We start from the raw sequence: 20,439 nt of genomic DNA, 5'->3' as shown, positions 1-20,439 counted from the left end.
TCAGACGTTTACCATTTCGGTGAAACCCACGAGCACGGGTATGGTGCTGACAAACCTAGAAACATAATCGGGGCAAACCGGGATTCGAACCCACAATCATAGGTTTCTGGCGTGCCCAAGGGACGCAACACTGCACAGCGAATCGCGGCGCCTTAGACGACTAGGCCACCCGTGCCCCCCATTTAATTTTGAAAAAAATATGATTGAGTAATGGTTATAAAAAGTGCAAAGGCCAAATCAAGGTCATAGGAATACAAATATATAATTTAAAGAAAAAAATTAAATGTTTGAAGAAAAACATGCAGAGCACATATCATGATATAGGGGGCAGTGCAAGAGTACATGTTCATCTTCTAAAACAGAGAATTCAATACAAAGCATATCCCTATTTAGTACAGTACATAAACATTTCCTAAGTTTCTGAATGCCTAATGCATTATACCCGTAACCACATCAAAATTTAAGCAATGCCTTCTTATGATTCATTACTTCTATGTCATATATATATTCTTCATTTTTCATTTCACTTTTCAAAGTCAACCAACATCTTGAGCAATCCATACCTCGCCAAAACCATAAAAGCAGATTTCTAGTATGTGTAGCCCAATTTGAGTACATTCTATTGCAGGTTTGTTTGAGCATATCATAGCATTGCAAAGGATACCTCTCACGTGGCATTCAAATCAGACGGAGCCAATATCAGATGCAATTCACTTAACAGGTGATATAAAAAGGACTCTCCCACAGTCACCAGTCGTTCTTCTTTAGATCTTTTTGTTGCAAAAGAAATGTGATTGTGTAAACGGAAATTTCATGTGGACAGTTAGCACACACAGGAAAGTTGGTTGGTTGGTTGGTTTGTTGTTTAACACCGCACTCAGCAATATTACAGCTATATGACGGCGGTCTGTAAATAATCGAGTCTGGACCAGACAATCCAGTGATTGAAATCATGAGCATCGATCCACGCAATTGGGATCGATGACATGCATCAACCAAGTCAGCGAGACGGACCATCCGATCCTGTTAGTCGCCTTTTATGACAAGCATAGTCACCTTTTACGGCAAGCATGGGTTGCCGAAGACCTATTCTAGGCTTAGGAAGTAAAATACTATTAGTATCTGAAATGGTTAAGGATAGCTCACAGAAATACAGGATTTCTGGCACTGATGTATTCAGGGTTTTGTATTTGTAGGATTTATAGTTGGTTTGCCTTTAACCAGGTGATTCAGTTTAAATATCCAACTTATCACAATAATTTACACATAAACATACCTTGAACACATTGCATGCCATAGTGATGTTTTCACAGTCGTGTAAATGAACAAGTGAAGTTGGAATGAGACCTGACTTGCAGAATGTAAGCATTTCCCCTTTTGTCAGACGATCCTAGAAAAAAGAAGTACATTCAAAGTTACATGAAAAGAACAATTTTGATTGACATGTATTCCAGATTGATCAACATTTCACAATTGATCCCAAGCCAGGTCATCCTCTTGGCAGCCAGAGTGGGTGAGTGAGTGAGTGAGTTAGGTTTAACCCCGCTTTTAGCAATATTTCAGTTATATCACGGCATGTCAGCTTAATGTGGGAAGAAAGTCAGAAGTGATGCAGGTCTTGAACGTTTACCACTTCAGTGAAACCCACGAGCACAGGTATGGTACTGACAAACCTAGAAACACAATCAGGGTGAACCGGGGTTCGAACCCACAATCATAGGTTTCTGGCGTGCCCAAGGGACGTAACTCTGCACAGCGCATTGCGACGCCTTAGACAACTGGGCCACCCGTGCCCCCCTTGGCAGCCAATCATGAACTTCTATGCTATGCCATATGTTATGAAGCATGTTTTATGAAGCAGTCAGCAATTTCAAGGATGTCTCAGTGACCTGAAAACAATGGATTCCGCACCAGGCAAACCAGTGGTGGACAGGACAAAGTGACTACCTCATCTCCATCTTTATTATGTCTTGTGGTATTTGACTTTTTCTTATGTATTTAAAAAATGTACATTTTTAATCCTGTCCAATTGAAAAGCCCGTCATATAGCTGAAATCATATATTGTATGATGCGTAACATGTTGCCAGTTTTTACGCTGCGACTAAATTTTTTCCAAAGTAAGTATCGAAAATAACCAAAATATTACATATTTCAAAATACAAAACAATGAAACCTTGTACATGCACAAGGATTTTGAATCCAGTAACACTTCTTTTTTATTCATTCTAGCCTGGTTTCATTTTAATTCTTGAAATGATTAATTGAAAACAGATATGGGCCTTGATTTGAAAACTCAAAAATATATTTTTGAAAATACTTCTTCAGTAATGCTTACATGCATTCTAGATAATTATTTGCTTTCCAAATAGGTTTGGCGTTGTTCAGAATAAATATGATCACAGGAATGCTTCACTCTCAAATGATTTGTACAGACACTACCATGATCACCTGGAAATTTATGTCAAAGCTGCAACAATTCAATGAAACAATACATTGATTATTATCTGTGTAGTATCTGCAAATATAAAATAGCTACGGGATAACTTGCAAAATATAATGAAGAACAGTGTGTTTTATTTCACGAAAAAACATTGATCTATCATGACGTCATTTCTGAAGATTCGAACATGCGCTCGCAACTTGATGATGTATATTTGACGACATTTTTTTTAAGAGGGGAGTGTCCAGTGAGTTTTTCCCCATAGATGTAGCTGGGCAAAGCAGAATGATTGCATCCAGAAGTGGGAGAGATATGACAGTCAGGATTGGGAGAAAAAAGTACAGGAAATCAGAATATGCGGGAAATACCCGCTGCAGCGTTATATTCTATGATAAACAACTCTCACTCATCGTTTATTTCTTAAACATAATGTAGTAAATCCCAGAACTGTTATCATGGCCACGGAACATGTCTGCACGTTTCTTCATAAAGCAAACAGAATGAAGGGAAATTTGTCAGATATATTATTCTCACACATGATGGAAAATTGGACATGGACCTCTTGAACAAATTTAAGTGTCATCACTGGTGGGAACATGCCAAGTTTCCGTTTTATCAACAGAGTGGATTTAGAGAAAATGTTTACAAGGTACAATGTACAACAGATGCCAGACAAACAGGCCACAACCAATGCCAAGTGGGATAAATGTACTCTGAACACATAACATACTTACTGCATCAGACTGTCTTCGTTTCTTCAAACTTTTTATAAGTGTTCCCCCGCTATCTTTGATGTGTGAATTGAAGTACCTTCCAGCGTACTCCAAAATATCATGAATGATGTCACCCTCTCCACCGGTGCTGTGTTTGTCGAAAGCATCAGGGGTCTGTGAGCGAATCGTGTCTACAGAATGTTGTTGCATAAGTCTAGAAAGTTTTTCCTCTGTTTCAGGGGAAAGTTCAGTTACTTCGTTACCATGAGGTTCATACTCACTAAAACCAATCTGAAACGACAAAGTCATTTCTTCCTTGTCACGCGGTGGTGAAACTGACCGAGACGTCAAAGTTGATCCCCTACGAGGTGGTGGTGGTGGTGGAGGAGGAGGTGGATTTGACGAAAAGATTTGACCACTATGACCAATTTCTTGATAAACACTCGACCCATCAATGTCTGTCTTCCAAACACTTTCATTTCCTTCAGTTTTGGGGGGAAGCAGCTCATCTGTTCCAGGAGAAGATGGTGGGTCTGGTAGTCTGACATCTTCAGAAATTTGATCTAAAGGTGGAGGTGGGGGCGGTGGTATAGATGGTGGTGGAGGCATAGATATTGAAGACACCATTTCATCATTTGTGGATGGTAGAGCAGGTGGTGGAGGTGGCAAAGATGATAGTTCGTTTCTGTCATCTGTGAACACATGTTCCTTTTTCTCACGCGGAGATCTGCTGTCATCAAATTCAGCAATAGATTTATCCACCTCAGCCAGTGCTTGTTGGATTTCATGGTCATGCAATAACTTCTCTGCCGACTCCTTCAAAAAAAAAGAAGATTAAAGTAAAATATTATTCATGGTTATAAGACAGATAACATCCTAGTTATGCTGGTCATGCAGAGATAATACCCTTTGGGACTAACTTACATTTATTTAAAGATGTTGATGTCAGCATAAATTTTCTATATGAAATAAGGAAAAATGGAAATTATGAAGCAAGTTCATTTTAACACTGCCTTCCAATGTACAACAGTGGATGAATGTTAGGTATATTACATTATGACTATTTCATTCAAAACACAGAATAATCTGTGAGGCTTGTGCCGTCATACAACCACTTCAAAATAGTACTATGGCACTGTCGCTCACCAGGTATAATCAAAGAGAGGCAAATGTTTATATCAATAAAATCTACTTCTCCTGGTAAACCTTTCTGCGTGTGGATCTAAAGACAACATGAGGACATGCCAGGGGAACATTTTAATGAGTCAATTAGTGCCGAGGATTCTAAATTCTCAGTATGAGTAAGCAGATCATTCAAACAAGTATATCTGATTCCTGTATCTCAAAATGAATATAATCAAAGAATTCCAACTGCCCCCAAAAAATGAAGTCACAATATCATTGTTGTGGATATTTCATACATCCTGTCGTTTCTGAGCATCTACACCATGTACTAGTGAGGGTATATTTCTGTTCTGTTGTCATTTCTGTTTGCTGGTCTTATAATTACCAAATTGAGGTGTTAAAGAAATTAACCTGAATCATTTTAGAATGGTGATATCGGACTGGTTTAAGAACCTACACATATTTCAATGAGATTGGTGGTTGACATGACCCCTGGAAGTGTCAGATCTTAACACACAGGTATTGTAATGGAGTAAAAGCTCTAAAATTACAGAAATTGGGTGAATGTCATCAGTAGTAAATCAAGTAAATTACATTAAGTATATTTACACAACACTGAGAGGATAAACTTGAATTTTCTTTTTCTGGTCAAGGGCTGTTTATGCTTTATATTGTTTATCCATTAATGAATTTTATTTTACTTCAAATGATAAAATTTGAAGTAAAATAAAATTCATTAATGGATAAACAATATAAAGCATAAACAGCCCTTGACCAGAAAAGGTTACGGTCATTGTGATAGCATACAAACACAATTCTATATTTCTTTTAGTTGAAATATACGAAAAAGGTATGCTGATTCGCGTAAAATTTTGCGTGGAATGATTGTTATCATCTGTTATCAACTCGCTGTTGTTCATGCAAGCGGAAAACACAGAGTTTTGTAAGTATAAATAATACAGCAGATCCATATTGTTGAATTGTTTTCTTCAACATGTCGTCTTTTGGGCGTCATTTTACCTGTCTGTCGTAAGCTCATACGACAGGTCCAACCCTGTCTTAATTTTTGTCGTAAACTTGAGATAACTTTACGTTAAGACACCTTCAAGAATAGACTTAGCTAAAATGTCTTTTCGTCAATCTTACTGCTAAGACAGCTTTGTGAATAGGCTCTGTCTCTGGAAACAAGCACTACCCACATTTTCAGTAAACTACCAACTTGTCAGCATAATAACATTAAAAAATATAAAAACATAACTCCCAAATCATCTAAAGGAACCAGTTCACGACAAGACTGATTTGTACAATAAATTTCATCAAGAATCATTAAACAGTTTGTGATCTCTGCTCCTGATACAAGCACTAGCCTCATTTTCATTACTAGTCCAACTTTTCGCCGCGAGCGCGAGTATGAATATATGAATAAAAAGACAACTATACTTGAGCATCAATGAGGAGAGAACCAAGGACATCAAATTCCTCGTTAATCTCATGTAGCGCCTCCGTCTTGTCCACAACAACAGCAGCTTTACGCTCTGCCTTTTCCTCCTGCAGGAATTCAAACATGCTGTCAAGGTCAAGACTGTGAGGTGTGACGGCAGGCTGATGGTGGCTCCACATCGTCTCAATCAACGTTGTCAAGGACTCTAATTCCACCTGTGATTCCCTGCAAGAAAACAAAGACTTCATAAGATCTTTGACTAGCACTAAAATAGATTGAATATTTTCAATGACAGGAAACCATTTACCTGGATGTTTAAAGTAGGGAGTTTTGCATTTTGTCAGAATAAAATTCAGCCATACAATCTTTTTCATTGTCTGAGATTGTTCACACTTACATTGAAAGTTTGTAAGTCATTAACACGTTGACTGTTGATGCAAGTGCTATAAACAAATTATAAAGCATGTTTTTTTACACTAGTTTTGATGCCTTTTATAAAACTGAATCTAATTAGTGACAAACATTGACCAAGAGTTTCAGACTATTTCAGTCTACTGTACCTTAGAAAAAGTTAACTAGACAATTGTATGCATTTCATGATAAAACAGCAGCAGCCCCATCAGGTCCCTTTACATGTACAGGAATTTATACTATTCATTAGGGCTGGGACGATACACCAACTGTGCAATCTGATACGTATCACGATACCTTGTTCACTATCAGATAAGTATCATGATACTTGTAAGTGCTCTTATCTGTGGTATGTAAGCCATCTTTTTCACAGACAGGATAGTCAAATACCTGATTTACAGCTCCACAGTTATGTAGTTCAGACAATAGTTAGTACTGTCCATTTGCTAAAAACATCTCTTGATGACGTCTACCAATGAACAGTGAATAGACCCTTGAACGTTGGTTTGCAGATTGTCCTGCACCAGAATGCCATTGTGTTCTTAGTGACCTCGGTTTTGCTCCAATACGCCGGCAGAACAGTCTCTTCCAGTGCTTCCTGGTATACTAGACCCTGCCACAAGTAGTGCATGAACTGGACAGAATGGCAGCAGCATTGTCATGCCCCACAACTGATAACAGTGGCGAAAACATGAAACTTTGATCGATCTCCCCAGTTGCTTGTGTTTGACATGAGGCTCTGTCAAATTTTCACTGGAGTAAATCCAAGGTCTGGATTTTCCCAACAAGCAAGCTGCCATACCCAAGTCTATGACAACTAAAAAGTTGATTGGGTTAAAGACTGTAAATCCATCTGCTCTATCAGTTCATATGGCTGTGATTCCAAACCTGGGGGACTACTCTTACGTCCTATGAGGGAAATCTGAAGCGCTTCTTTGGACCTTCAAGTCTGAATCTCCTCAGCATTGCCGTTGTCTCTGGCACTGTGCTGGACCTAGGAAATGCTGGAAGAGAGTTTATGGACGTCTCTATTACTTATGCTTGCCTGATTGTTTTCTGAATGGAGTGCTCATCTGCTTGCACTCGCAGTTGTTGTTCTTCTTCACGCCTTCTCTTTTCCTCAAGTCTTTTCTTTTCCTCAAGTCTTTTCTCTTCTCGTAACCTGTGTGCTGTACGCCTTGCCAGAACACCACGCATATAGCTCTGGGGTAAAAAGATTCAAAAGCAAGAAATTAGCATATATAAAACCTTATATCTCTGAGGATTTAATCTTGACGGAACATGTAGACTATTCACTTTGCAGAACTTGAGATTTCACTGACTAGTCATCAGTCCAATTTGTCCAACATTCATATGACCAAAAAAGTGAAATGTTTCTGCTGAATACTTTCTTTGTATTTTCTGTCAAGGAAGGCTTGTATGAAATGTATGCTACACAAGAAGACCTGAGCTGATAATTGAAATAAAACATGCATGTTTGTTTTCATGAATACTTTATGTATGAAGGTTGATAATTGAATTAATTACATGTCATATCTTTGTGGTGTTTACTATTCACAACCAGCATCTTTCACAAACACTGTGGATACTATTCCAACGTTTACTTAGGGAGGTCATGGGGTCTCACTGGCATCTTAATAATTTTGTATCAGCGGAATTCAGCAACATCAATCTTGGGAAACCAGCATCTATCACTCTTGGCCTATCACATTCAAAATTGCAAACTTGGGTGGTGCTACAAATATTTAGAATCTCTACAATATGGACAATATTTGAACAAGTATTTGTTAGAACTTCTTGGTTGTTAACACCGCATTCAGCAATATTACAAGCTATGCGAGGGCGGTCTGTAAATAATCAAGTTGGGACCAGACAATCCAGTGATTGACATCATGAGCTTTGATACAACATGCAGCAATCAAGTCAGCAAGCCTGACCACCTGATCCTGTTAGTAGCCTCTTACGACAAGCTTAGTTGCCTGTTGCGTCAAGTATGTGTTGCTGAAGACCTATTCACGGGTTTCCATTGACCATGATTAATGTTCTATTGTTGACACTGGGTCACCTCATAGTGAAAAGGTAAGCAACTCCTATATGTTTTAAGGGATTTGTTCCATGCCAATCATCTTGGCAAAAGGTCATTGCATACAGTTTATGGTTTATGTTCTCTGCAAATAAGCTTCTTTGATTGGCTAAATATGGTACAACATTGTTCAGATTTACCATGATTGTTACACATGCAAAATACATGGAGATGGCAATTTCAAAGCAATGATGTATAACAGCAGCATACTGGATACCTGAATGGTGACAGCAGCTTTCCTTTTCCTCAAAAACGCCAGTCGGCTTCGAAAGCATCGAAAGTTGAATTGCAGAATCAAAACAGCATGTTTTTTCTCCAAAAACGCTGTAACATAAAGGGATAAAACATATACCACACAGTAAGTTCATTAAACCCATTAAACCCAAGCGGCATTTGCAGTAGGAACTAAAACACTCTTCATGGGCAGAGCTTATACGAGTGATCTGACAGGGCAATATGACATGATCACACAAATTTCATTGGTTAATGCATAAACCGGTGATGAGATGACATGACATGTTAACACCAACCCATGTGGGCCGTTTGACAACAAGGATGTAAGTCTTAATGGTAATAAATATCCATCAAACGATTCCAAGTCTTTTCAACAAACACGTAGGTCTTTGGGTTCAAAATCTACCTGCCATGTCGTCTTCACATCTTAAAAAAAATGTTACTGTGGAACGTCTATGATTTATGTTTTCATTCCAGTCCAACACACACACAAATTAGTCCTGCACTTGTATTCTTTGGACGAGAATGAAATACGTTTGTCGTGATGAATAAGAGCAGTGAACAATTTACCAAAGTGACAGGACAAACTGAAATATGAACACTTTATATATCTCTTCAGAATGGAGACGGGGAACTCAGATAAAAATATGGACAGCCTTACATACTTCGAACAGATGGTCAGATAAATATTTGTTCACACTAGTAATTCTGTCATGTGTGTGAACATGGATTTCAACATTACTTTCATCAAATGTATTCATGTCACTGGCTACACGGATCATCCTCTCTTGTACTACTCTGGCATGAACACATTTTTGGTTTTGCAGCTCAAAACAACAATGTCGCTCTCGGCTGCATTTTTTCTCCATCCATGACGGAGCATCTGAAATATTGTCAATTTCTCGACAATCTTCCTGGTCAAATAATTTCAACAATGGAACACTCACAGACAGCCACATTTACGGCGTCATCACAAGATTCCTTAAACACACACCCCACGTGATCAGGTTTATGACCTTGGGATGAATAAATAAATTTGCATTTTTAAGTAAAGAACTGTTTTCGTTAATACTATGATAAAAACATGCTGTGCATAGTATTTTGGAATTGCTTCTAAAACTATTTTTGCCCTCTATCCGACCACGCTATCTCCTTGCAATCATGCCCCGAGCATGCATCCGAATTGGATAACTGCTTACGCCAACTGTCAAGTATTTGCAAGTTCATTTGTCGTCAATATGAGCAACAAAACACTTTATGTGATGCTTAATTTGCCGAAAAGTTGTTCAAAATTATCAGGCACCAATGGTGTTAGAGGCACATCAGTTGAAGGTGCAAGCATTAGGCCAGACACAGACAGATGTGGAGGGGGAAGCAGGCTAGCGGCACACCAGAGCAGTAGCAGTAGCAGGAGCAGGAGCAGGAGCAGGAGCAGGGGCCAGACCAGGTGCAGGCAGCGTCGATGTGAAGGGTGCAGCTGCATGCACCATATATGCAGCTTCAAAACTGAAGGAAGTGGTGGTTAAGACATTTGGCAGCCTGCTAACCATAGAGAAAACCAGAGATGAGGTAGTACCTGTAGACACAGCAATACTATGTTGTAATTGCTGCTGCATACAGCGCTAGAGCAAGCGCCTGAAACACCAAAAACTGAGTTACGGACAGGTTTTGGCACTCAACACACTGGTCACCTGTATGACTTATAACCAATATTTTGATATCAAAGTAAATTTTCCATCATAGAGGCAGGAACAGGGTCCTGATCCTGCTTTGGTCTTGTGGTTTTGAGAATCAAAAGTTTTTCTATTTCATTCCACATTCTCTGAAGTTTCAGATCCATCCTGTCTGTCAATTCAGAGAAGATATTAAAAGTTAAGGGATGGACAGAAGATGGAATAACAGACAATACCATGAAGTGGCCTGGTGAGGTAAAAGAACACAACATTGCTCCAAGACAAAAGCTAAAGATAATGATGTTCAGCCATGTAACGAAAATATACTACTCAAAACAAGTTAAGGAACACCAAATTCTTTCATATTACTACAGTAATATAGTCATGACATGACAGATTAACTATAGTAAAATGAAAGAATGTGTGTTCTCTAACTTCTTTTGAGTAGTATAGTTCAGATTGACAAGCGAGAGTGAAAAGGTGAATCTTTCACTTTGTATTATGAGGAGAGCAAATCTAACCTTTCCTGAGCCAGAACCCACGCCAGTGCTTCTGGATGCATATCACTTTGATTGTTAAGAACTGGAAACGAAGATCCTCCAATGGTTCCAAAACACTGTTTCGCATGAAAACCTAAAGAAAAAACTTGACTCATTAATGGAAGATCAAGGATCTTGTTCTGGGATACTTGTTCTAAGATGATCTGCTAAAAGATAAAAGGCGCGGACTGCAAATTATCTTGTGACAAAGTACACTTTTTGAGTTACGTCATAATGGCTTGACGCCACAATGCTGTTCAGTCTACCTCCCCCATTAACAAACTTATCCTTGGTAACATCCTTTTTTCATGGCGGATCCACATCAATTATCAATCAGTAAAATAGTTTCTTTAAACTTGTAAATAATTAATTGTTATTACCTGGGGGTAAGATGAGCTGAAATTGAGTTAAATGTTGTGTCCCAGGGTTATTGCACTTATATAGCAACGTGTTATTACCTTGGAAGAAATTAAGCAATATGATGTCAACCATCTTTTATGCAGCGGGGTTTTCCCAAACATATTCAAACCACCGTGTTCATGCCACCGTTGCCACAAAGCTGCCTGAGGGGGGCACTGGTACCGTAGGAATTATGCATCTCGACACAGGCATGAGCACAATCTATCGCCAAACAAAGATCTGAGGACATCCCATTAAGGGTCACGTCAGAACGACCTTTCATCTGACCAATCAAAGCGTCGCTTATCAGATCATGAAAGTGTGTGTCAGAATGTGTTTTCTTATCATGCAACCTTGAAAGCGTTAACACGGGGTATTCTGAATGACAGTTACGGCCCCTACAACTGTTTCTGTCAAAATTATCGTCTATCTCTCGCTTCCGTGGGATAAACATTTGAACGGAGGAGGCGTTGCACAGTATGTGGGAAGCAATGCTATACAATCTCAACCATATATTAAGACATTCCGGAATGTTCATTTGTTCAGTTTTCAAAATTTTAATCGAGAACTGTGTCAAGATACTTTTCAAGAGTAGTCTGAAACATGTGAATTGGAAGTCGCCCGGTTGAAACGAGTGAAGTAAAACTCGAGAAAGCTGCTTTCTAATTGGCTGATGTAGACTTCTTGTTAGTCATTTCAGTGGTTGGTCAAAGTTCACTAAAGGTCGTTCTGACGTGACCCTAATGGGATGTGTTAGATAAAATAATTTACATCTATTAATGTATCATACACATTTTCTGGGGGTCGTCAGTATAATTTGTTGTTTGTGGGGACAAATCACTGTAATCTAGTTCTTTATAAAGAGCATGAGTATCAAAATGTTGTAAGAAATTGATCAATACAATAACACCTGTGATGATTCATAGTACTAATGATGGACACATGTTAAAAGGTACAGAATAATTTGGATAAATCTTCATTTTAAACCCTGATGACTGGTATGTATTTTGCAACTGAGTAAAAGTTGGTTGAGAGTTGCAAAGTAGATTCTTATTTCTAAGAATTCTTAAAGATATTGTCAGAATTTAAAAAAATTGAAATTAGTAGAATTAAGTAGAAATGTTGATATAAATAACATTAAAAATCAGTTTTATATTCTGCACATTATTCTTTCCTCAATTACTGGTGAAGGCATGTCCGAAACAAAGACATAACAAAGGCGTGACAAAGGGTATTCGTGTGATGCATGTGTAGACATGTTTCTGATTTTATAACACTGAAGTCCATGGCAGTATGAGAACTATTTGTTAGATTTGAATGCTGCAAAAGGACTTGTGGGAAATAACACAAAGGCTGTTTAATAAAGAGAATTATTTCATCGATGCAATGCTACCTCAGAACAACTTGTTTTCTGATGCAGGAAAAGCTGTGGCAATATACCTTTTTATCAAGGCGATTTTCTCATTCTCTTCCATCATGTCAGTTCAGTTGAATATTGTTAGTTTAGAATAGCATCATTTGCACAATCACTACAAAACAAGTGCTAGTTAAAAATATTCAGTAGTTAATAAGTGGTTTTGAATAAAGGTGCATCAGGGAAACATTTCATTTTGGCTCCATCTTTACATTCCACAAGATGTCGCAGCTCACAATGAGCAAGGAACCAGGGAGAAGTTTTATTCTTTGAAAGAAAAAGCAAAAGAGATTGCAGCCATTGTGTCATTTGGGGCTTTATTTGTTTGTTTGTTTGTTGTTTAACTCCACACTCAGCAATATTTCAGCTTTATGACGGTGGTCTGTAAATAATAGAGTCTGGGCCAGACAATCCAGTGATTTACATCATGAGCATTGATAAAAAAAAACAGTTGTAAGATTGTAAATTTCGTGGTTTATGCTGACAGCCTGAAATGTTTATATACGACAGACATATTTTTCCAGAATTTAATTGCCCATAATTAAGGGTGCATATAAGTTATACAAACGAGTGCATATTATACACAAATAAATAAGTCTTGTGTATATTGATCGATCGGAAGGGGTGCAAATTGGGATTCTTCACTAGCCAATATATTAGCAAATATCGCCTTGACGTTTATTACGTCGAATACGGTATGTTTTTTCATGTCACTAATTGGTTTAATTGCTTTATATAAAAGTACTGACCTTTGTGATGCCAATTTGACATTCCGTTTTTGGCAACTTCAATTCTTCCAAAATAGTTTTCACATGGCTTCTTGGTTCCCCTTCTTCCAGATGCGACGAACTTGTGCCAATCAGCAGCCCATACTTCTGCAGGAATGTTGTGATATTCATATGAACCGGGTACCCCTTGCAAAAGAAAGCAGAAAAACTTTAGTAACAAGACAGAGATTGTGATTAAACCATGTTTCTTGTCCCATAACCTGTTTTATTGAAATCATTCATTACTTTTTCTAACTTCTAAATTCATTTCAGAATTATCCTTCGGGTATCATATTAAAGATAACATATGTGTTTCAAAATGCCTCTCAGTAGAAAAAATAAACTCACCACCAAAAGATAAACGGATACAATACATGTTGGTTAATATATGAAGACTTACATTTTATCAAGAGATATTAGATTAGTTTGATGCACAAACGAACATACAGGTATATTTGTAACAACTTTGGATTTGGATGCAATTATATTTATTGAACTAAACGACATACCGGGGTAGTGAAATACAAAACTTTGGCAAAAAAACAAATCCAAATCACCAAAAGGCACCATTTCCCCTCACTAGGCTGATATGTATAGCAGTTTTGGTCAGTACAAATTTGAAATTTGAGATAAAAATAAATAAAAAATCACCAGACATGTTGATTTATCATTTAAAGTGTATTTTCAATAATGCTAGGCATTGTTTTACATGCAGAGATAAAGATTATCTTGTGTATTTTTCGCAAACTGGTAATTTCTTACCTCCCTCTTTATTCTGATGATGTCAAGCATCCCGGAATATCTGAGCTGGGTAAGTACTTCATCATCAACAAACTCACTAGCCTTTTTCATAGCATTGGGTTTCAAGCAGCGCACATACCTGTAATATGACAAAACTATTCAAAAGAAAGCCAATAATAGTATGTTATACTGAGTGCAAGACTAAAGTTCCTGAAAACAAGAGCTTGGACTTGTTACAAAGAATCAATGACTTTCAAAGCCTTTTCTTATCACACATTATTACATGTACTATATTGCTGAGCGACTGATGTAAGGGAAGTAACTCTAATGATGTCCTACTCAGTGACTCATCAATATATTTCTGATATCCAAATATTTTATACACAGAGAATTGAGAATTGAGAAACTGATAAACATGAACAAGTAAAACATTTCAACAATGCATCTTGTTTTGTAACAAACCTTTTCATCAATTTCATTCTTAAAGAGGAGTGAGTGAGAGAGCATGGTTTTAGGCTGCTTTTAACAATACTACAGCAATATCACGGCGGTGGACATGGGCTTCACACATTGTACCTATGTGGGGAAATGAATCTGGGTCTTCAGGGCAACAAGCGAACGCTTTAACCGCTAGACTACCCGACCACCCCTTCTTAAAGAGGAACTTATTTAATCTAGATTTCATACCAGTACATTTGTTTGTTTATTGTTTAATGCCACACTCAGCATTACAGTATTCTAACTATATATTAGCGGTCTGTAATTAATTGAGTCTGCACCAGACAATCCAGTAATTGACATCATGAGTATTGATCTACGCAATTGGGATACAATGACATGCATGGACCAAGTCAGAGAGCCTGACCACCCGATCCTGTTAGTCACTACATACGACAAGCATAGTCACCTATTACTGCAAGCATGGGTTGCTGAAGATCTATTCTACCCCGGATCTTCACAGGTACATAACAGTACAACCTTATTATGGTAACATTTATGCCAAGTTTGAGCAAAACAACATCAACAGATTTTGAATAAAAAAAGATAAATATTTTCTTTTCAACGAAGTCTGTGTCTACACAATTTATATGCCCTTAATGACACCTTGAATCTTCTCGCAGCCCTTCTCATATACACAGAGGTTCAGCTTTCTAAGCCTAATACTCTTCAGAATAAAAAGTTTCGAAAAAATATCAAGAAGAATCCGTATAATATTAACAAGATATGTTGTGAACAAGAGAAGAAGCAGACATGCACAATTTCAGTTTCGTTATCCAGCAGTTTTGGATAAGATGATTTTAACGCCGCCAAACCTGCATCTCAAGAGAATGGTCAAACCAAGCTCGTACTTGTAACACTAAAACTCTGAAACTTAACATATATTCTTAGCCCCACTATCAACTGCATATAAAGCAAAAGTCAACGGCTTCAAATGAATCGGAAATCAGTATCAGCTAAAAAATATCGTGCACAATAAGTTATTTGATATACTACATACTTGCATGCTGCATGGCAACTTTCATCAGTTCATAATGATTTATGCACATGATGCAGAAATGGCTTGAGTAAAACTGACATTTTCAAAAATGCAAAATACATGTTCTGTTGTGTGAGCCAAAAACTTCTTTGCCAAGAAATGTCAAATTGCCCTTGAACATTTTCATCAAATATTAGCTCTCCAACCCTCATGTCTCTGAGAAGTTTCGGAAAAAAAATTCAAAGTATGAACTTTTTCCATTTCTAGAACATGTAGAAATTATGTTTCTTTTATTTTCTGGCAACACCAAGTGAATGCCTCTCACTTCTTCATTCATCAACTGTCAAGAATAAAAATAAAGACAGAATAGATAAAAAAAAACTAAATGACATTAATATTAATTATAATATTAATAATGGGTGAAGCATGTTTTACTTACCAAGGATTAGTGAGTGCTAACACATCAACAAGGGCAGATAACTGATGCTTGAAGGTATCCCCAACAGTTGGTTTATTACGGGCAGTGCGGGATATTGTTTGTCTTCCATCAAGTATTTCTAATCTCACTCCAAGAAGATCCTGTCAAACAAAATTAATCTCCTTTGTAGTAGCCTCAAAATCAGCACAGTGAAAGATGGTTGCTTTACATGCAAAAACAGAAGCAGTCCCATCCCTACCATTTTCCTGCCTAAGACTATTCTAATATCTTTTAAAAGGGACTGACTGTAGTTGAACCAAGACATATTTTTTTAATTGTCAAGGGGATGGCATACACAAAATGTTCTGTTGTATAAGCTCTACTAGTCTATGGAGGTTGTGAAATTGGGTTTAATGTTGCGTCAAGATTATTGCACTTATATAGCGACGAGCATGCACGTGTGTGTGTGTGTGTTTGTGTACCAGTCCGGACTGATGCTGATTTATAGAGCTAGCTAACTGAGATACCATGCTGCAGTCTAACCCCACTCAGATACAGTATACTCCGAGTCAAACAGTCCTTTTTTTTAGCTCCTTAATGCCAAGCGCCAGTCAGGGTAACAACAAGTACCATCTTTTAACATCTTTTGGTATGACGCGGACGGGGATTGAACCCCGGACCATCCACTCTCCGGGCTGACGCTCTACCACTAGACCACAGAGGCAGATGAAATGTACTCAATCTGAATGACAATACACATTTTGTACAAACTCAAAAGGAAACATACTACATAGTTAAACATTGTACCTGAAATCGGGTGAGGTCCTTCACAAATTCACTGCTTGAGTTATGCATAAGTTCAAACAGCTGGTCCTGCTGTGTATCCTTGTTCTTGTCCAGAAAGCCTGTGACATTATAAATAACAACACCCGCATAATGCCTGATCCCAAATTCCTGTTCCCAAACCCGCCTGTCTTGACCCTTCAGGTAGTTGTCATGGTCACCAAACTCCTGATGCTGCTTGTTGAGATAGGTCTTGTCAGTGCCCTGCATCAATAGAAACGAGTGATTGAGTATGGTTTTACGCCGCTTTTAGCAATATTCCAGCAATATCACGGCGGGGAACACCAGAAATGGGCTTCACATCAATTGAAACGAACAATATCATGACACATACAGTAGTTCTCACAATTCAGTAGCTCCACAAAGTCACTTTCACCTAGAACAGTAATACTTAAAAGTTGTATTGGAATTTATGTTCAATACATTGCAAATGTCTTCATTCATCGTACTGGAATGAAACTAGAAGTCCCAAATGTATGATTGTATAAAACTAATCAACTTATAAATATTCACCAATCCTAATTTCAAGTGTTTTCATATTCAAACGTACAAATCCTGTATCGTAATGCTAGCAAAAAAACGGAAATCAAACCTGGTGCACTTTGCCCGACGTCAGCATAAAATGTTGCTATTTTAATATCAACAAAGTCTTCAAATATACACCTTGGCAAAAGTTGACGAGAGAAAAACAAAAACAAAGATTGCGAAATCTGACTACAAGTTTTCAGTAAGTCCAAAGGTCACCGGATGTGATATCACAGACAGGGGTAGTCAGCTGATAATCTTTCGACATAAAATATTTACAGTAAATTTGGAAATATATCCTGTCACACCCAGAATAAACACAAATCAGTACATAATGTCAATAAGCATTGCTCATATGAAAATTAACAATGTGACTTTGATGATATAATTAGCATATTATTAAATCCGTTTGATCTTGTATGCTCCTGTGACCTGGAAATGGTAGGAGATGTATCAACACGCCACATGCAAGTTTCTCAGTATCTTTTTATTTGAAGTTTTGTTGTTACAAGGATCATCCTTTGTTATTATACTGAATATGAAAATATGATTCATGTAACTGTGAGGTATGCTGGTGATTTTCTTTTGCTATAAAAATAATATCCGATCCAATAGATTCTACGTCTAGAGATATCGCAATGTCCACCTTCCATAACAGTTGCACGAATATGGGTGTGACAAATATAGTTTAAAAATAACATTCATGCTTTCCTAAATTTGATCAGGTATTCGCATATATAAATATATTTTCCTTTTAAAGAGGTGTCCAGATAAGCAGGGTTCCACTGTATGATAAACAGTATCAGTTCAAATGAATCCTCTTCATACATTACCTTAGGAAACCTGCATTCCTCATCCAATATCTTCATTACACATCTTGGAGCCTAAAATATAACATACGGTACATTATTATTCAAAACTGATTATTTCTAACTGATTTTAACTTCAATGTTTTAAAAACTAAGATTGAGTTCCAGTGGCAATTGCCTCCCCTCCCCCAAATCTCCCATGTTACCAGTGTTCACTACGAGGAAGTAGATCACCATGAACACCTTTGAATAAAAATTTGATTCAGGAGTTACATAAGAAGGATTATTAAAAGGACCAAAAATTGTTGATATAAAAACACATAAAAAATGGAACAATATCATATAAGAAAATCAATAAATTAATAATTTCCATCTAGCCTTAACAGATATGGTAAAGAATTCATAAATTCAAACTAACACAAAGCACAGATACTTATGATGATCTACATGTGTGGAAACAATTTTGGAAAATATATAAGCTATACAAAACCAGTCATCAAAATTTCTAAATTCCATCATGTTTCCATGAAAACAACAAAAGAGAAAACTTTCAGAATCTTATAAAAGATAAAAAAACAATCATAGTGGTTAATGTAGCAAGTTTGCTGAAGCTAGGATACATAATATTGTAAACATGGATCGTACAAAAACTCTATCCAAAATTTATGTTTCACCATGATTCCACGGAATCGGCAAAAATAAAAAAAATTCAGAATCTTCAAACTAGCAAAAGGCACAAGTACTCATTGTGGTAAATGTGTGTAGCAAGTTTGGTGAAGCTAGGGTTCATGGTTAAAAAGATATAGGCCGAACAAAACACCACCCTAAAGTTTACGTTTCTTAATGTTTCCATGGAAACAGCAAAAATTTAAAAATTCAGAATCATCAAACTATTTGGTGCATAGTTAAAAAGATACGGCCGTACAAAACACCCACCCTAAAAGTTTACGTTCCTTAATGTTTCCATGGAAACAGCAAAAATTAAAAAAATTCAGAATCTTCAAACTAGCAAAAGGCACAAGAACTCATTAAAGACATACCAACCTTTTCAATCAATTCAACACATTTGCTGTTGTCTGTGAATGTGATGTGAGAAAACTCTATATCTTCTTCTTTATACTGGAAGAGAATCAAACGATATTGAAGTAACAGTTAACTGTGTGGACTTCTTAAGAAGTATTGAAGGTTCATATCAGTCCCTTTTACAGAAAACTTATCCGAGAAGATAACAAGCAGTCTTTTGGATTTGTTCTCAGCAGTGGATACTTCTGACCACTAAAAATAGATGATTTGATTTCAACACTCTTCATCTACAATGAATGTAACATGTGACATTGTAGAACATTGTAAAATGATTCCTGTCTGTTAACAAACAGTTATGACTTTGGAAAAAGATAAAACATCTCAATTCTTGACAACAAAACTGTTGACACCTTATTAACATACTTATTCCAGAAAAAGAACAATGATTTTATTGTTAAAATATTCATATTTTCATAATTGTTAAGATGGAGCTGAGCTGGACCCTGCAGTAATGTCAGTGTTGTAAACAAAGCATTGTGTGCTACATGCCCTGGCTATCCTCTTTCAGACAGGAACTGACTAATCCCAATGCATCCCCATACCATTGTCCATATTTATTTATATCTAACCGGAGGGATAAAAACATGTGTCAGAGTATCATGCGCCCAACAAACACATAAACATCTAAACTGGGTGCCGTGCATAATCAAGTGAGTGGGTGAGTAAGTATGGTTTTACGCTGCTTTTAGCAATATTCCAGCAATATCACAGCGGGGGACAGAAATGGGCTTCACACATTGTACCCATGTCGGGAATCGAACCCGGATCTTCGGTGTGACGAGCTGACACTTTAACCACTAGGCTACCCGACCGCCCTGCATACGCATAATCAAGAATCTCCCATCAAGAATCAACAAATATTCAAATCAAAATAAGCTTCCTTCAGGACCCTGGGCTAGATATTCACCAATCACATGTCAGAATAGTTCCCCTGGAAATTTGTAGTGTTTGCAAAGCTTAAATTTGACGAATCGCATAACTGGAGGCTTCTATTATCCTACATACCATATTATGATGACCTATTCCAATACCAATTCCATACATAATCAGTGTGTCACAACAATTCATAAAACCATTATTGTTTGTTTATTCGTTGTTTAAAGTCACACTCAATATTCTCAAGATTGTGGACCAGACAATCTAATGATTGACATCATGAACACTGATGAACACAATTGGGATTTGATGACATGCATCAAACCAAGTCAGCAAGCCTGACAACCTGATCCCATTAGTCGGCTCTTACAACAAGCATAGTCGCCTATTACGGCAAGCATGGGTTGCTGAAGACCTATTCTACACC

General features: G+C 37.3%; 1 protein-coding gene across 1 annotated transcript in view; it reads right to left on the bottom strand.

Annotated features, from left to right (window-relative positions):
* LOC139441934 (unconventional myosin heavy chain 6-like) overlaps positions 1-20,439 on the bottom strand; it is a 100,893-nt gene that overhangs the window by 42,011 nt on the left and 38,443 nt on the right. The window contains exons 9-20 of the mRNA XM_071222680.1: positions 19,098-19,172; positions 18,078-18,128; positions 16,684-16,923; positions 15,898-16,037; positions 14,003-14,120; positions 13,223-13,387; positions 10,643-10,754; positions 8,432-8,538; positions 7,177-7,334; positions 5,720-5,945; positions 3,176-3,970; positions 1,277-1,390 (exon numbers count right to left, since the gene is read on the bottom strand). Of these exons, the coding sequence (XP_071078781.1) occupies positions 1,277-1,390; positions 3,176-3,970; positions 5,720-5,945; positions 7,177-7,334; positions 8,432-8,538; positions 10,643-10,754; positions 13,223-13,387; positions 14,003-14,120; positions 15,898-16,037; positions 16,684-16,923; positions 18,078-18,128; positions 19,098-19,172 (2,301 nt within the window). The remainder of the gene's footprint in view (positions 1-1,276; positions 1,391-3,175; positions 3,971-5,719; positions 5,946-7,176; positions 7,335-8,431; positions 8,539-10,642; positions 10,755-13,222; positions 13,388-14,002; positions 14,121-15,897; positions 16,038-16,683; positions 16,924-18,077; positions 18,129-19,097; positions 19,173-20,439) is intronic.

This window comes from Haliotis cracherodii, unplaced genomic scaffold, assembly GCF_022045235.1.
Source record: "Haliotis cracherodii isolate W230 unplaced genomic scaffold, xgHalCrac1.p SCAF_5, whole genome shotgun sequence".
Taxonomy (NCBI): Eukaryota; Metazoa; Mollusca; class Gastropoda; order Lepetellida; family Haliotidae; genus Haliotis; species Haliotis cracherodii.
The sequence above is the reverse complement of the archived record's forward strand: the minus strand, read 5'-3'. Positions and strand labels throughout refer to the sequence as shown.